General features: G+C 38.3%; 1 protein-coding gene across 2 annotated transcripts in view; it reads right to left on the reverse strand.

Annotated features, from left to right (window-relative positions):
* LOC127443425 (tripeptidyl-peptidase 2-like) overlaps positions 1-15,728 on the reverse strand; it is a 68,883-nt gene extending 53,155 nt beyond the window's left edge. For both annotated transcript variants that reach the window (XM_051702027.1, XM_051702026.1), the window contains exons 1-15: positions 15,505-15,728; positions 14,137-14,265; positions 10,581-10,676; positions 10,387-10,491; positions 10,045-10,169; positions 9,708-9,871; positions 9,150-9,304; positions 7,590-7,666; positions 7,367-7,494; positions 6,688-6,936; positions 1,539-1,654; positions 1,241-1,412; positions 652-809; positions 452-528; positions 262-368 (exon numbers count right to left, since the gene is read on the reverse strand). In XM_051702027.1, coding sequence (XP_051557987.1) covers positions 262-368; positions 452-528; positions 652-809; positions 1,241-1,412; positions 1,539-1,654; positions 6,688-6,936; positions 7,367-7,494; positions 7,590-7,666; positions 9,150-9,304; positions 9,708-9,871; positions 10,045-10,169; positions 10,387-10,491; positions 10,581-10,676; positions 14,137-14,265; positions 15,505-15,669 — 2,023 coding nt within the window. In that variant the 5' untranslated portion in view covers positions 15,670-15,728. The remainder of the gene's footprint in view (positions 1-261; positions 369-451; positions 529-651; positions 810-1,240; positions 1,413-1,538; positions 1,655-6,687; positions 6,937-7,366; positions 7,495-7,589; positions 7,667-9,149; positions 9,305-9,707; positions 9,872-10,044; positions 10,170-10,386; positions 10,492-10,580; positions 10,677-14,136; positions 14,266-15,504) is intronic.
* Positions 15,729-19,363: the final 3,635 nt, after the last annotated feature.

The following is a 19,363-nucleotide window of genomic DNA, read 5'->3' on the forward strand; positions in this document are numbered from 1 at the left end:
ACATATTAAAAGTATTTTCAGAAAACTGTCATTTTGTTTGTCATCTGATGTATCTTCTATTTTGGGCTGTGTGGCTCTTTAAAGTTCTGTTAATTTAAACAATTCAGAACAATACAATTACATTTGGAAATTTAGGAAAGAATCTGGTGACGTGAAATGGAACTGTAATGCGTCAACAAACCTGGAACTACTTTACTGCCATGCCATTAATAAACAAGCTGTTGTATAAGTCACAAATAACCACACACCCACACTCATTACCTGCCCATGATGCTCCCTGAGGGACAGTAATAAAGTGGCGTCGGATCTGTCCAGGTCTGAAATGCACATCTGTGAACGCCACCTCCTGACTGCGACTGTCTGTGACTCTGTAACACACAAATACACGTCACACACACACACAGCAACACTAGCACAAACACTAACAGTAGTAGAGCGTGATTGGACATACTTTGCAGGAATTATAACCGTTATCGGCACTCTGAAGAGAGGACCGGCGCTGAGAGAGGACGTGTCATAACCACACACCTTAAAAAACAAAAACACAAAACACTCATCTTCATTCTCTACATCACTATAATTACATAAAGATTTAAACAGTTTGTAAATTTCATGTAGAGCTGCATGTAAACGTGAAATGCGCAGACGTGCCTCAGTGTAGTGCAGTCCTTCTTTCAGTCCCTGCGGGTCGATGCGCACATTGACGTGTCGACACTGATTCATGAGCTCCAGGTGTGAGGGGCAGTTCACCCATGCAGCGTTGCAGATAAGAGCCAGGTGCAACTGCAGAGAGATGCGTGCGGAGTTCTCTGCAGATGAAACATCGCAACAATCATTCACAGATGAGGAAAAAGTATTTATTTTCTAATCGTTGTACTTTTCATTTAGAAAAAAACGTTTACTTGTACTTCACTGCATTCCAAAGCATAATATCTTACTTGTTTTATTTCAGTAAGACATGCCATTTCTCATTATTTTGAAGTTGGGAGATAAAAATTAGTGATGTCCGATTTGTACTTTTGAACCGATTCTTTTCAGGGAACATGCAAAACAGACTGAAATATTCTCTCTCGATTTGAACTGAACAGTGTTTACTCTGTAACGCTGTTATAACAAGTTAATAAGAGAAGCGTCCACCCAATTCACTTAGGGCTGATTTTTTGGCATTAACTTTGAAATTAGCCTCCGAGTACATCTTCCCTTTGAGTCATATGCAGCTGTCAAGTGTTGTAGTGTGTACCTGTGTTCTCTGGAAAGACAGGCTCGATGCCGACCCCGTGATCAGAGGGGACCGTGACTTGAGTCGGGTCCCTGAGGTAGATGCCTCGCTGTGTTCCTACGGTAACTGTGAAGCCGAGGCTATTGGTGGGCAGCGACGCATGCTGCATGAGGTAGTCGAACGCCCGCTCCACCTGCACCATCACAGAAACACGCACATGAGCAGGCTACACACACACACTGACATCATTAATTCAACTTAAAACTCATTTGACTCTAAAATGTTTCACCTCCAAGTCATGTTTTCAAACACGCAGTACCTGTATGATGCCGTGTCCCTGTGCAAACACCTCTATATCTTCTACTTTCAGTGCCGTGTTCTCCAGAGCTCTTCTCACCGCTGGGACTGTGGGCCGAACGCCATTCTGCTTCAGACCTGTTAAACACACACATAGTTAATAAACAAATGATCATGCACACTTCCTGTTTTCTGAGAATGTTCTAATGTTGCGTTCACGTCATGTTGGTGAATCACTTATTTTTTTGACCGATGAATTTCCAAGTCATTTCCATGCAACATTTCGAGATTATCATGATTCAGACAGATTCATTAATGAATCATTTAGACCGATTTGTGAACCGTTTCGACTTATCCATTGAAAAGAACCGACTCAAAGAATGATTCACTGACATCACTATCACTTGGAAGCAAGTCTTAGGCCACATCCACAGTTTTCCAAAGTATGAGGTAATGGAGAGCGTTTTGTAAACCATTTTCAGTGGAGAAAAATGCTGTTCAGTTGTGGATGAGGGGCATAAACGTAGTAAAATTAATGCGTTTTTCAAATGAAAATGTATAAATGTGGACGTGGCCTGCATCTACACAACAGCAACGTTGTTTCTAGCTCATTAAATATTTTAGACCAGAAAACAAAAACCTAGGAAAAATATAAATCGCTGAAAAAATTTCTATGACTTGAGATTTTCCAAGTCTGCAAAACAATTTTTCAACCGTTACAAAATCGATTTGCCAAAATGAAGTGGACAACCCAATGCCAACATGTATTTGTCATCTCACGTAATTCACGGGTTGAGTGCATCAATTTTGAAAAAAAAAAATTCTCGTAGGACACAAAAGCAAGTTTAACCCTTTAAGTTTGGATGGGTCCTCAAAAAAAAACAATTATCATCAAAATATTAATAAATACAGTCTTGACCAACACAAAATCGGTATCGTTTGAAAGTTTAGAAGCTCTAGTTTCCAATGCATATACAGGTGCATCTCAATAAATTAGAATGTCGTGGAAAAGTTCATTTATTTCAGTAATTCAACTCAAATTGTGAAACTCGTGTATTAAATAAATTCAATGCACACAGACTGAAGTAGTTTAAGTCTTTGGTTCTTTTAATTGTGATGATTTTGGCTCACATTTAACAAAAACCCACCAATTCACTATCTCAAAAAATTAGAATATGGTGACATGCCAATCAGCTAATCAACTCAAAACACCTGCAAAGGTTTCCTGAGCCTTCAAAATGGTCTCTCAGTTTGGTTCACTAGGCTACACAATCATGGGGAAGACTGCTGATCTGACAGTTGTCCAGAAGACAATCATTGACACCCTTCACAAGGAGGGTAAGCCACAAACATTCATTGCCAAAGAAGCTGGCTGTTCACAGAGTGCTGTATCCAAGCATGTTAACAGAAAGTTGAGTGGAAGGAAAAAGTGTGGAAGAAAAAGATGCACAACCAACCGAGAGAACCGCAGCCTTATGAGGATTGTCAAGCAAAATCGATTCAAGAATTTGGGTGAACTTCACAAGGAATGGACTGAGGCTGGGGTCAAGGCATCAAGAGCCACCACACACAGACATGTCAAGGAATTTGGCTACAGTTGTCGTATTCCTCTTGTTAAGCCACTCCTGAACCACAGACAACGTCAGAAGCGTCTTACCTGGGCTAAGGAGAAGAAGAACTGGACTGTTGCCCAGTGGTCCAAAGTCCTCTTTTCAGATGAGAGCAAGTTTTGTATTTCATTTGGAAACCAAGGTCCTAGAATCTGGAGGAAGGGTGGAGAAGCTCATAGCCCAAGTTGCTTGAAGTCCAGTGTTAAGTTTCCACAGTCTGTGATGATTTGGGGTGCAATGTCATCTGCTGGTGTTGGTCCATTGTGTTTTTTGAAGAGCAAAGTCACTGCACCCGTTTACCAAGAAATTTTGGAGCACTTCATGCTTCCTTCTGCTGACCAGCTTTTTAAAGATGCTGATTTCATTTTCCAGCAGGATTTGGCACCTGCCCACACTGCCAAAAGCACCAAAAGTTGGTTAAATGACCATGGTGTTGGTGTGCTTGACTGGCCAGCAAACTCACCAGACCTGAACCCCATAGAGAATCTATGGGGTATTGTCAAGAGGAAAATGAGAAACAAGAGACCAAAAAATGCAGATGAGCTGAAGGCCACTGTCAAAGAAACCTGGGCTTCCATACCACCTCAGCAGTGCCACAAACTGATCACCTCCATGCCACGCCGAATTGAGGCAGTAATTAAAGCAAAAGGAGCCCCTACCAAGTATTGAGTACATATACAGTAAATGAACATACTTTCCAGAAGGCCAACAATTCACTAAAAATGTTTTTTTTATTGGTCTTGTGATGTATTCTAATTTTTTGAGATAGTGAATTGGTGGGTTTTTGTTAAATGTGAGCCAAAATCATCACAATTAAAAGAACCAAAGACTTAAACTACTTCAGTCTGTGTGCATTGAATTTATTTAATACACGAGTTTCACAATTTGAGTTGAATTACTGAAATAAATGAACTTTTCCACGACATTCTAATTTATTGATGCACCTGTAGACATTAAGACCAAAACTGAACAAGTGCTTTGAAATTTGCAGATAAATCAGAAGTGAAACGTTTTGATAATTTATTAATAATTTTGCATTGTACATATTATTGCAATCAGTAAAAACATCAAACTCATCAAATAGTCATGTGTCATATGTTGTTTGAAAGCTCTTAAAGAGTAGAATACAACCAGCCTATTGGTTTTACTCACAGATAAAAATATAGAGTAATAGCTAAGTATATGTTTTTGACAATTATGTTGGTGTGATGAGGTGATTATCTTTCAAACGAGTCCACACACAAGATAATCAGATGTATAGATCATTAGATAATCCATATGAAGCACAATGTTACATATGGCCACCAGGAGATGGCGCCAAAGACATGACACAGACTCAATGATGACTCAAATGACACAGAATGAAACTCATTCTGTGAAATCTCATTACTAAAATCATGTTTGCATGCTATGCAAACCTTTAGTCATTGTTGTGTTTGCATGTGTAATTAGTTCTTATGTATAATTATTATGTTCTATTTGTTTGGAGATGTTTTTGGACACTATGATAAATTATTTTTGTAATGTTATAACTTTGGATTGCTTTGTTATATCAACGCTACATTTTTCTCAGATACAGTCGACATGATTGGGAAAAAAAACACGTTTTTCAGAGCCACTTTATTTATACCCAGAGATATATAGTCAAATAAAAAAACATTTCAACAGTTTCTTAGGCTGAGAGTGTCAGAATTTATTATAATCTATATCATTAAAAAATGCAAACCGTTTTTTTACAATGATACCAAACACTTGACCCTCGTTTTTTTGTTGTTGTTTTTTTTGTCGAGTTATAAGCCTTTCATTTTGGGTATGCCACTGAAACAGGACATCTTTAAAAACACTTTCAGAGCTTAGGGTTAGGTTTGATATTTAAATGACACACTATGTTTCTACAAGAAAGACTTGGAGAAAATAAGAATTAACATGAAAGGAAACATTAATTAAAATGGAAGAATAGGTTCCTTTGGCGCAAAAGTCCTACATCCTACAGCAGTATGTGGCATAAACTGGTGGTGAAAGGGCGAAAAACTAGGGCTGGGTAAAAATATTGATTTTCCGATGCATCGCAATCTTCGTTTGAAAGATCTCAATATGGAATCTTTTTTTGTTTTTTTGGATTTTCTCCCCAATTTGGAATGCCCAATTCCCAATGTGCTCTAAGTCCTTGTGGTGGTGTAGTGACTCGCCTCAATCTGGGTGGCGGAGGACGAATCTCAGTTGCCTCCGCGTCCGAGACCGTCAATCCGCACATCTTATCACGTGGCTTGCGGAGCACGTTACCGCGGAGACGTAGCGTGTGTGGAGGCTTCACGCCATTCACAGCGGCATCCACGCACAACTCACCACGTGCCCAACCGAGAACAAACCACATTATAGTGACCACGAGGAGGTTACCCCATGTGACTCTACCCTCCCTAGCAACCGGGCCAATCTGGTTGCTTAGGAGACCTGGCTGGAGTCACTCAGCACACCCTGGATTCGAACTCACAACTCCAGGGGTGATAGTCAGCGTCAATACTCGCTGAGATACCCAGGCCCCTCAATATGGATTCTTAAATCCCAAGATCGATCTTTTACTCTATGCTCAACCCTCCACTACAATAAGAAGGAAATCACTCGCAATTGCAACCAAATTTCGCACCACGCGGCTAAAAATGTCTATGATTAGCCACTGGCTAGTAAATGTTGAGATTTCACTCAGCAGTGATCAAGTAGTATAATGGAGAAGAAGTCATTAGCACAGAGGTCCTTTCACTGCGTGTTGAGAGTAAAAGTTTGGTTTAACTTGTTCTGTACGTCCAAAGATGAGATCCACTGATCCATTTGTCACTGAATAATGTCTCTTTTAATATGCTTTCCGTTTTTTTACAGTCAGTTCTTGATTAAAAAATAAATAAAAAATTGTTTCACATTGATGTGCTAATGAAACCACGCACATCTTCTCACGTCATATGCGCTTACTGGCTGATGTCGGTAGTCTTAAAGAGACAGTACCGATTAAGCACATGTTCTACATATCAATGTAAATACTTCAAATAGTACAAATTATGCAAGTAAACAATAAAAATGTAACAAAATACTTATGCAACATAATATATGCAATTTCAAGACATTAGTTGATTTTTCAAAAGCTAAAATGTGACCAATTTGATGAAAAACTAATGATAAAATATAATTTGTAAAGTTAATATTTTCGAACTGTACCTAGAAGGGTTGCCTAGAAGGTTCCTTTATAGTTAAGAGAGAAAATTTATTTTATATGCAAGCAAAATGGACATTGTACCAAATGTACCCATTTGAAATAATATCGAATCGAGAGCTTATGAATCTAAAACAAACAGCGGCATGAGGAAGCGATGAAGGACAGCTGTGCAGAGGCTTGATTATGATTGGATGAGATGCCTGAATTGAATAAATGATGCAAGGCTTTCCACGAGTGTTCCTGATAGAACTTTCATTTAGGCTTCTATTTCATAAAGTTGTGATTAATTGAGTGACACCTGCAAATATTTCCAAACAGACAACACTGCACTGGTTCAGGTGAGGTGGTATGAGTACCTGAGAGTATGAGGGCGATTCCACCGCAGGCATTTGGTGATGACATTGATGTTCCGTTCATCAGCTGCGTGCCACGGAGCGTCCAGTTGGGTACGGATGCGATGGCTCCACCGGGAGCGCTGATACTGACACCCAGAGCGCCGTCTGTACTGGGACCGCGAGACGACCACGTGTACTGATTAGGAGGAAGTTTCTCTCGGAGCGAATATTCAGCCACCATCATGTCAGGAGTGACGTAAGCTCCCACACCTGAACACCAAAACATATTTAAATGAATGAGGAAATAAAAACTATCATCACTTACACACCCTGAAGACTCTGGTCCATACAATGAAGGTGAATGGAGACTGGGGATGTCACACTCAAAAAGGGAAGATTTCAGTAATTAACGACTTAATTTGAGTCTGTTCCTCATACAAAGAGCATCCTATGGCTTCAGAAGAATTGGGGTCATACTGACCACTTTTATGATGCTTTTTTTGTCATTTTTGGAGCTTGACAGTCTCATTCCCCATTCACTTTCATTGTATGGAAAAGATCAGCGTGAACAGTCTGCTAAACATCTCCTATTTTGTTCCACAGAATAAAGTAAGTCATACTTGTTTGGAATAACATGAAGGTGAGTAATTGATGACAGAAAGTGTTAAATGTCACTACTTGACTGACAGCTGTCACTGACCAATCACACTGCTAGTAGTTCCTCCAGGACAGCCCACAGTGGAGAGACATGGGCCATTATTCCCAGCGCTTGAAACAAACAAAACATTAAACTTCTGTACAGCTTCGGTGATGACCTCACAGATTCTCCTGAAGAACACACACACAGACACACATGTGATGTTCATGTCAACGTCAATGAGGACGGATCTCAACAGAACCTGCAGCGGGTCTGAGTGACTCACCCTGAGTTTGGCCAGTGTGTGGCCTCACCGTAACTGTAGTTCACCAGATCACACTTGTAGTTTATCACCTCAATCATCTACAAGAAAACGAATATGAAGAATGAACTCATACAAAGCAGTCATGATATTTGTCTGGGTGAATCTCATGAAACCAGTCCTGATCCTATTTTGTTCCAAAATCAAAAGAAACAAATGGGAAATGTAATTTTTCAGATAGAAACTCAAGCCTACTTTTAGGGACATTAAGATTATTTGAATGACAGTTACGCACATTTTACCGATCAATTCTCATTCTCGCAACATGAAAAAAAAAATCCTTGGTACTGCCTTTCATTTTCGCTGATTTAAATTTACAAAAATCATTCTATAACAAAATTTTTTTAACTGTAATACAGTAAAAAACAAATGCGTTATGGTAATGACAGTCATCACTGAAAACAACGTGAATAGTAGAAGTTAAACATCCGGAGGTGTTACCCTAATAAACTTACGGGGGTAAAATGTGCTTAACCCTTATGCGACCTCATGCAATGCCTAGAAACATGTTAGCAACGCCTAGCTACATGCTAAAACATGCTAGCAACACCTAGCTACATGCTAGCAACACCACCTAGCTACATGTTAGCAACACCTAGCTACATGCTAGCAACACCACCTAGCTACATGTTAGCAACACCACCTAGCTACATGTTAGCAACATGTTAAAACATATTAGCATTGTCTAGCTTGATGCTAAAACATGCTAGCAATGCCTAGCTACTTGCTAAAACATGCTAAACATGCTATAAACCCCTAGCAACATGCTAGAAACCCCTAGCAACATGTTAGCAACATATAGTTACATGCCAAAACATGCTAGAAACACCTAGCAATATGCTAACACATCTTAACATTGCCCAGCTTGATGCTAAAACATGCTAGCAACATGCTAAACTATGCTTGCAACATGCTAAAGCATGTTAGCAAAACCTAGCTATATGCCAAAACATGCTAGCATTGCCTAGCTTGATTGTAAAACATGTTAACAACATGTTAAACATGCTAGCAACCTGCTACCAATGCCTAGCTACATGCTAGAACATGCTAACAACACCTAGAAACATGCTAGCAATGCCAAGCTACATGTTAAAACATGTTGGCATTGTCTAGATTAATGCTAAAACATGTTAACAACATGTTAAAACATACTAGCAACACCTAGCTACATGCTAATACTTGCTAGAAACACCTAGCCCATGCGCAGACGTTGTATTTTGGCTTTGCTATACGCATTTATTTAAAATTTCACAACTTAGTTCACAACCCGCTGTCCACATATGAGGACATACATTTTTTAGGAAAACTATTTGCTCTAGAAAAAACGTGTTTTGTGCTGCTAGTAACAAATCAAAAGGGGAAATGGAAAATGCACACAGCAGTCATGCACGGGTCTCAGGAGGATACTTATCTCATGTCTGGACCAAAGTTTAAACACTTCGCTGGAATCTTACACATCACGTTTCAAGTTTAAATATTTCTGTTACATGCAGTGATGTCTTAATGATTGACAGCGTCTCTTACAGCTCGTATGAGGCCAGTGCCCGTCTCCATGGTGCTGAGGCGGGTGTCTCCGATCTTCACAGCGAGGATCTGTGCTCCAGGGGCGACACCGTTCCTCTCGGGCTCATCGGGGAAGTGACCCGCTGCGATGCTGGCCACATGTGTCCCATGAGCACCTGTGCACACAAACACACAGTCAGTGTTATACTTTTCAGTAAAATAGTGTATTTGTCTCAGATTCATTTCATATGAACTGATTGAAATTGTACCTCTCTATCTGTTGTGAATGTGCATTTTTAACTAGCTGTTGTCGAATGAACAGTCAGTAATTACACTGGTTATAACATAACACTGTAACAGTGCTTGGCTGACATGGAGTTTAACATGATGAAAAGTAGCAGTTCGCGGAGTCAAAAACTGTGACTGATTCACTGAGCGAGTCATTAGACTGATTCAAACAGACAGTCTTTTCGACTGATTCATCTGCTCATAAGAGTCATTCATAACACATTTTCAAGATATTGAACTGTTTGTGAAAAACACAAACACAGACAGACATGGGCGTTTCATCAGTCACACCTCCGCTGGTGACGATACACAGTGTGTTCCCCTCATCATAGATGTTTACGGAGTAATTGAGCATCTCAGCGTATCCCAGTGTAGCGTACTCCTGTCTCTCTCTGTATGAGCAGAGAACGCTACAGGACGACAGGTCACCTGACTCCGAGGTGTCCACCACAGCCCTGTCACACACACACACACACTGTCAGTCATCTTACCAACACATTTACCTGTATGCAAATCCTTGTCTGTCTTTATACAGAACATTTATACAACACCTCCAGACAGAACAGATGTTAATACCAGCTGGAGTACAATAAAGTACATTGCTGGTTTATCTGGGGAAAGCTCTGACCTCCATGTGACACCATCATGCCACGATACACAGTCAAAAATGGGTCCCGGGTCACTGTACTTCTTCTCTAGAGATCCTAACAGCTCCACGTGACACTGTAATTCCTCCTTCTGCAGCTTCTCCATCTAAAAAACATTCAAAAAGTTCAGCTACTATTAAGTGTGTAGTACTCGTATGCATTCCACATATTTAACCCAAAAATCAACACACTAAAAGTCCACAGATTTGGTAAAACACTTGAAACTTGCAGTTAATTCAGTGAAATTGAAGCCACTACTTATAAATAATCTTATAAAGATGAAACTGGCCGTTTAATATGATAGTTGTGATGCGAGTTGTGACCTGTGATGGGTTTGGGTGAGTCTGCTCAAACTCTTCTGTCCTGCGGCTGGCGTCTGCGAGAGCTGCTCTGTGTGCTGGATCCCACAGCTTCTCTTTACACTCTTTCTATTACAGATGTAATTAACACACGTGTGGAATTACACACAAAAACATCAAAACATGTATTTGTTCACAGTCAATAGACCATGTATTACCTGTATTCTCTCTTTAAGAGCTTTAGGGAAAAAATCATAACCGTTCTTTATTCCGATGTGATACTTCCCTGATGGATTCACCCAGGTGGCGGGCATCTGAGGAGAAACAGGATACAAAACTGTAGTGTTATTGACATTTAAAGGACTGTCTGATCTCATGAAACCTGTCAAGAACATATCTGGGTCAAATGTAAAAAATTTTGCATTGTGTCTATCGTCATTACTTTCATGACAAACACATTGCCCCCAAAATTCTCATTACCACAATGCAAATACACCCTATTCTCATTAATGTCCAGCAGTCAATTACATTATACATTTAATAAATTGTGAAATATTTGTTGTATTTAGGGCAGTCACAGTTATGAAATTTGGCTAACGATTAATTGTCAAACAAATAATTGTGATTATGATGATAAATTGTCTGTTTTAGGGCTGCGATTTTTTTTCTTGTTAAGGGTTTCCATGATTAATTGTCATATAAATTGTCATATTTTTTAAGGTGTGCTTTTTTCTGCTTGTGTGCTTCAAACACCTTAAGAAGTCATTTTAACATATTTAACTTCAAATATAAAATAATAATAATAATAAAATAGGGTGGGGGCCTGGGTAGCTCAGTGGTAAAATACGCTGGCTACCACCTCCGGAGTTCGCTAGTTCGAATCCCAGGGTGTGCTGAGTGACTCCAGCCAGGTCTCCTAAGCAACCAAATTGGCCCGGTTGCTAGGGAGGGTAGAGTCACATGGGGTAACCTCCTCGTGGTCGCTATAATGTGGTTCGTTCTCGGTGGGGTGTGTGGTGAATTGAGCGCGGATGCCGCGGTGGATGGCGTGAAGCCTCCACAGGCGCTATGTCTCCGTGGCAACGCGCTCAACAAGCCACGTGATAAGATGCGCGGGTTGACTGTCTCAGACGCGGAGGCAACTGGGATTTGTCCTCCGCCACCCAGACTGAGGCAAAATCACTATGCAACCACGAGGACTTAGAGCGCATTGGGAATTGGGCATTCCAAATTGGGAGAAAAAGGGGAAAATATAAATAAATAAATAAATAAATAAATAAATAAATAAAATAAAATAATAAAATAGGGATAAACTATGATTTTCTTTTAAGGATTTAAAAACTTATGAGTTACATGAAAATTAATGTTTTAAATATCAAAATATTTCTAAATACTTAAAATACGTCTCTCTTTTTGGTCAACTAGTTTTGGTAAATCTGACATTTACACTTGTTTTCTGAACTCATATATTTTAAAAATGTTTAAATAAAAAAATTATATATGTATAAAAAAATAATATCTATAATTAATTTCTTCACTTTCACACATTATTTTAATGCTCTGATTAAACTCACGAGTCCTTCTCTCTCATGAAGCAAAACCCTTGAGATTTCGTTTCATCATTTCATCACTCCACAGAAATAGAGTAAGCGTGCATCTCCTCCTCTGTGTCACTTAGCTTAGCAGCATGCTAAAGCATGCTAGAAACACCTAGTAACATGCTAACAATGTCTAGCTACATGCTAACACATGCTAGCAACATCTAGTTACATGCTAGCAACGTCTAGTTACATGCTAACACATGTTAGCATTGCCTAGCTTGATGCTAAAAAATACTAGCAACATGCTAAACTATGCTTGCAACATGCTAAAACCTGCTAGTAATGCCTAGCTTGATTGTAAAACAAGTTATCAAGATGTTAAAACATGCTAGCAACATGCTACCAATGCATAGCTACATGCTAGAACATGCTAGCAACATCTAGAAACATGCGAACAATGCCAAACTACTTGTTAAAACATGTTGGCATTGTCTAGATTAATGCTAAAACATGATAGAAACGCCTAGCTACATGCTAATACTTGCTAGAAACACCTAACATGCGTAGACGCTGTATTTTGGCTTTGCTATACACAACACATAATTTCATTTCATTTAAATGGACTGATCTCAGTTCAGGAGACTCTGTGCTGTCAGTAAAGGGTTAAACTTTAGATGCACAGAGTCATGTGACAAAACAACATGGCGCTGACCACAGCGGAGTTTGTCTTTGGGAGAAACATCAACAAAACTACATCTGTTAAGAAACCTCATTAAGTTTTTACATTAAAACCTGTTTGAGTCAAAAGATTAGTCTGTAGTTTCATCCGATTTATTGCAAAATGCCACGCTGCTCAACACAACGTACACTAATGTGTACTTTATAGGAAGCGTGCGTCGTCTCCTCCGTGTCACTGCGTTTATGAACCAGGAAAATTTGCCATTACACAATTGTTTAAAGTGAAACGGAAGCTCTGCGTTCACTATCAAAGTTTATACTTGTTTGTTTATATCTTCGCGGGAGTTTGGCACAAACATCTGCTGACAGCGAGCGCATCAGAGTGCTTCACATGCTCTTCAGGACAGGAGCTGGTTGATGTCCCGCGGTGCGGCTCAGTGATGCTCGGACTCGAGTCATTGAGTCCAACTCAATGACACATAAACGCACCGTTTGTGGCATTTATACAGTATATTCGCTTAAAATTCCATTATTTGGGCATTAAAATGTGATTGGAATTTGAATGCCCAATAATCGTGGTTGTGTGAAATAACCGCGATCAGACGGTTATTTAATAATCGCGACAGGCCTAGTTGTGCTGCCTTTAAAGGAATGTTCCGGGTTCAGTACAAGTTAAGCTCAATCGACAGCATTTGTGGCATAATGTTGATTACCACAAAAATTTATTTTGACTCGTTCCTCGTTTTCTTTAAAAAAAAGCACAAATCTGTGTTCCAGTGAGACACTTACAATGGAAGTCAATGGGGTCAATTTTTGGAGGTTTAAAAGGCAGAAATGTGAAATTTATAATTTTATAAAAGCACTTACATTAATTCTTCTGTATTATTTGAGCTGTAAAGTTGTTTAAATCGTCATTTTTTTATGTCATTTTACATCATGTCAACGAAGTTGTAAAACTGGGTCTAACTTTACACTGAAAAGGCTAGTAAGTGATTTTATTACACTAAAATGATTTATGTCTTGTGTGTATACTTTTGAAACAGTGAGTATTTTAACATTTACAGATTGACCCCATTGACTTCCATTGTAAGTGTCTCACTGGAACACACATTTGTGCTTTTTTAAAGAAAAGGAGGGACAAGTCGAAATTAATTTTTGTGTTAATCAACATTATGTCACAAATGCTGTCGACTGAGATTAACCTGGAATATTCCTTTATTTAGTAAAAATTATTGCATTACATTAATAAGTATCTAATGAGAATCACCATTGAAAATTAATCTCCAGGTGCATGAATTAAAGTAATCAGAATTTGGAATTAAAATGTCAAAGAAAAGTCTTAATGGTCCTAAAAATAGGCTTTATTTCCTCTTATAAAATATACCATCTTATTTTTGTCTTTTAGATTTGGGGCTGAAATGTAACCTGGACATGTTTTGGTGACATTTAGTAAAGGTTTTTGTAACCCGAGTCAGCTTCTGAAACATTTTTCAGGTAAAACAGAGGATGTGTTACAGTGACTCTTAATAAAAATACGAGATTTGAGAGCTCTCACATTGAGCGTGCGTCCGCTCAGTCCGATTACTGTCCCGTCCTTCACCTCCACCACAGTGGACATGTTCACATCGCCGCTGCCCGTCGTGTCAATGATGTCAATGATCTTGGGTTTCCCGTCTGTTGTGAACTACATGAGACAACAAAAGAAAACAAGATACTTTAATATCAAGCTTGCCTTCAGAAAACTCATATCAGATAACATGAAAACAGACCTCAGTAGTGTAGAACAGAAGAACAGTTGAGTGAAGGCTCAAAACAGCTGTGTGTATCATGTTCTGGTTTTGATGGACAGTGACCCATGACAGCACAAACCACCTGTGTCTTAGTAGTGAGCTGTCATTGTAGTGAGCTGTCTTTGTAGTGAGCTGTCTAGGTAGTGAGCTGTCTAGGTAGTGAGCTGCCATCATAGTGAACTGCCTTATTAGTGAGCTGTCTTTGTGGTGAGCTGTCTTTGTGGTGAGCTGCCATCGTACTGAACTGCCTTATTAGTGAGCTGTCGTTGTAGTGAGCTCCCATCGTACTGAACTGCCTTATTAGTAAGCTGACATTGTAGTGAGCTGTCTAGGTAGTGAACTGCCTTATTAGTGAGCTGTCTTTGTAGTGAGCTGTCTAGGTAGTGAACTGCCTTATTAGTGAGCTGTCTTTGTAGTGAGCTGTCATTGAAGTGAGCTGTCTAGGTAGTGAACTGTCATCGTAGTGAGCTGCTTTATTATTGAACTGTCTAGGTAGTGAGAAAACTTTGTAGCGAGATGTCTTTGTAGTGAGCTGCTGACCTAGACAGCAATTTTGGGCATCTTTGGCAGAGGAAAAATGCTTTATTTTATTTATTTTTTATTTGTTTTAACACATTGGGTTTTAAAACAAAGCCATTAACACACTTCTTGGCCATGGTATAGTATCAGATGGTAAATCAAGGGTACCGAATGATTACCATATTCATTATATTTATAACAGTTTTCCAAGGAACTTTAAAGAATACAACAGTATTTACATAGTAAATGTTTAATACAACTTGGTCCTAAATGGTAAAAAAAAAAAAAAAAACAAGACGGTATTACCAGGACACATGACCCCAAAAAATATGATTTTGTTATGGTATGTCTAAAAAAAACATGGTTAAAAAATAGGTGATATTAGCATGGCACTTCTTTGTAAGAGCAGCTCTATTCATGAGAATGACACAGCTTGTCTCTTTATTTTTGTATTTTATAGCTTTATTCTCCTTCATAAAATCCAGACGTGTCCGTGTTTCACTCTTTAAATATAACACCGGTGTTCCGGTAACGTCAGGTCTTTCTGTTCCGTTAAACCGGGAGTAAAATTCACTGCGGCCTAAACCTAAGCCACAGCCGCGGGCTCGATTTACCTGCATGCCCGGGGCCCCTGGGTCCACCCCGGTGTCGAGGATGGCGATGAGCACCCCCCGGCCATCGTACTCCGGGAACTTGGTGATGAAAGACGCAGCGCCGGTCTCTTTCTTGGGAAGCAGCCCGTGGAACGGGAACGGATTTTCAGCGGAATGAGCAGCCATGACCGAACACAGAGAGAGAATAAACACAACAACAGCGGCGGAACCGGAGCAGCGGATACAATAAGCGACGCTCTTAAAGGTGCAGCACCACTAATCTCAGTCACCATAAAGATACACTATAAAAATTAAACTTCAATTTAAAGTAATTTATTGACATGATTACGCATGCTTAACTATGTCATAACATTATACAGAAATACAAACATAATCTCTCTAGTCTACTGTTTGCTCTTAAGAACACTTCTGTTCGAGTGTTGTACTTATTCTAGCACTCAGTTGAAATTTGGAACTGAAGAACTACTTGAATTGTTTTCTCACATCAGTTGCTTATGATGTATTATTTTGGTCAATGCAGCCAGTCTTGTTAAAACCATGGGCGTAGAATACACGAGGGATGAGGGTGATGTGTCCCCTTCACTTTCAATAAGACCAAAGTTAGTCCCCCTTTGGTCTTGTCATCGATTGACAGCCCTAAAAATATATATTGTATATATTTATTTTCGCCTTGTGCTAAACATTCTGTTCCCCTCACTTTTGAAACGATTGCTACGCCCCTGGTTAAAACACACAGGTTGCCACTCATCCAGGATTTTCTGGGATCATCCTGATTTTCCCGTCTGTTCTGGGAAAATTTAATTCCATTCCGGGATGCAAAATGTTCGCCCAAATGAGCACTTGTTTACCTGCACTCGATTCAAAGAGAAGAAACCAATCAAACGCGCTCTTACCACCACACATATGAAACATTAGAAAGTCCGATTCATTACATTTTTAGTGAATCGTCTCGTTTGGACGATTCATGCATTTAAAGCTCTTCTAAACAGTATTAAAGGACAATTCATTTGAGTTTCACCCACTATTTTTAAAAGAGTAGGTTCAACACAAAATTGCTCATGGACAGAATAAATCATTTGTTACACATATATGCAATAAAATGATTGTTGTTATTGTTTGAATGCATTATTTAAGCATTGTTTACACTGCAAAAAGTTATTTTCAGTTATGTTTTCCTGTAAAATTATCTAAACATTCTTGAAACGTGATTTATTTACTTGTCAAGCAAAATGTGATAAGATATTAAGTCTTGTTTAAGATAAATCTACAAAATTTAGTGAACTTAAAACAAGAATAAATTCTGCCAATGGGGCAACCAAAATAAACTTGTTTAAAATAAAGTTTATTTTTCTTACCCCATTGGCAAACAGTTTTTTTCTAGTTTTAAGCATAAATATAACTACATTTGATTAACATATTATGCCAGTTTGCTTGTCAAGTAAATAAATCACATTTTAAGAATGTTTAGATTCTTTTACAGGAAAACAAAACAAAAATACTTGTCTTGAAAATCATTTTTTGTAGTGTATTCCAAAATGCATTAGTTACATCAGTTATTATTACTTCTGTAAAATACAGTAAACATTTTACCATATTTTAACTGCAGCAACACAAACTGTGGTAAGTACAAATTTTGGCAGAAAATATGGTTACCAGGGTCAGAAATTAAGGGGGGCTTGTGGTAAAAAATGCCCCCAAAAGTGACAAAAATGCCCCTGAAATTCAAAACGTGGGGACAAAAAATTTGTAATATATATTGTGAATCTAATTATTCATATTTAGAACCATATGTAAATTAATTGATTAAATGTAAGTATTTGAACCCTTAAATCCATTGTAGTTTATTTCAACAAACACTCACATATTTGGGTCTTTAGAGACATGGCGTGTATATCTATCTATCACAAATGGATCTACAAAATGCCCTGATCATGTCAAATTTTCAAATTATTTTCAAGACAATTAGAAAATAATATAATAAAATAAAATATATTTTGATGTTTTATTTTTCATACAGTACATCTGGAAAGTATTCACAGCGCTTCACTTTTTCCACATTTTGTTATGTTACAGCCTTATTCCAAAATGGATTAAATTCATTATTTTCCTCAAAATTCTACAAACAATACCCCATAATGACAACATGAAAGAAGTTTGTTTGAAATCTTTGCAAATTTATTACAAATAAAAAATAAAAAAATCACATGTACATAAGTATTCACAGTCTTTGCCATGACACTCAAAATTGAGCTCAGGTGCATCCTGTTTCCACTGATCATCCTTGAGATGTTTCTACAACTTGATTGGAGTCCACCTGTGGTAAATTCAGTTGATTGGACATGATTTGGGAAGGCACACACCTGTCTATATAAGGTCCCACAGTTAACAGTGTATGTCAGAGCAAAAACCAAGCCATGAAGTCCAAGGAAATGTCTGTAGACCTCTGAGACAGGATTGTATCGAGGCACAGATCTGGGGAAGGGTACAGAAAAGCATCATACTCAAAAAGACTTGAGGCTGTAATTGGTGCCAAAGGTGCTTCAACAAAGTATTGAGCAAAGGTTGTGAATACTTATGTACATGTGATTATTTTCGTTTTTTATTTTTAATAAATTTGAAAAGATTTCAAACAAACTTTTTCACGCTGTCATTATGGGGTATTGTTTGTAGAATTTTGAGGAAAATAATGAATTGAATCCATTTTGGAATAAGGCTGTAACATAACAAAATGTGGAAAAAGTGAAGCGCTGTGAATACTTTCCGGATGCACCGTATATCAAAGAGATGATGGAACAAATCAGGACAAATCTAAAACAGGATTCATTGCTTTCACTCTGAAATTTCATGAGACGCAACTGCCTGTCAAACACATATTGACCTTCACATATTCTACACATACTGACCTACACATATTCTACACATATTCAACACATATTGAGCTACACATATTCTACACATATTGAGCTACACGTATTCTACACATATTGACCTACGCATATTCTACACATATTGAGCTACACGTATTCTACACATATTCTACACATATTGACCTACACATATTGAGCTACACATATTGACCTACACATATTCTACACATATTGACCTACACATATTCTACACATATTCTACACGTATACTACACATATTGACCTACACATATTCTACACATATTCTACACATATTGACCTACACATATTCTACACATATTGAGCTACACATATTGACCTACACATATTCTACACATATTGACCTACACATATTCTACACATATTCTACACGTATACTACACATATTGACCTACACATATTCTACACATATTCTACACATATTGACCTACACATATTCTACACATATTGAGCTACACATATTGAGCTACACGTATTCTACACATAGTGACCTACACATATTCTACACATATTCTACACGTATTCTACACATATTGACCTACACGTATTCTACACATATTGACCTACACATATTCTACACATATTCTACACATACTGAGCTACACATATTCTACACATATTCCACACATATTGAGCTACACATATTCTGCACATATTGAGCTACACATATTCTACACATATTCTACACATATTCTACACATATTGACCTACACATATTCTACACATATTGAGCTACACATATTGAGCTACACGTATTCTACACATAGTGACCTACACATATTCTACACATATTCTACACGTATTCTACACATATTGACCTACACGTATTCTACACATATTGACCTACACATATTCTACACATATTCTACACATACTGAGCTACACATATTCTACACATATTCCACACATATTGAGCTACACATATTCTGCACATATTGAGCTACACATATTCT

Source organism: Myxocyprinus asiaticus, chromosome 7 (genome assembly GCF_019703515.2).
Source record: "Myxocyprinus asiaticus isolate MX2 ecotype Aquarium Trade chromosome 7, UBuf_Myxa_2, whole genome shotgun sequence".
NCBI classification, from domain to species: domain Eukaryota; kingdom Metazoa; phylum Chordata; class Actinopteri; order Cypriniformes; family Catostomidae; genus Myxocyprinus; species Myxocyprinus asiaticus.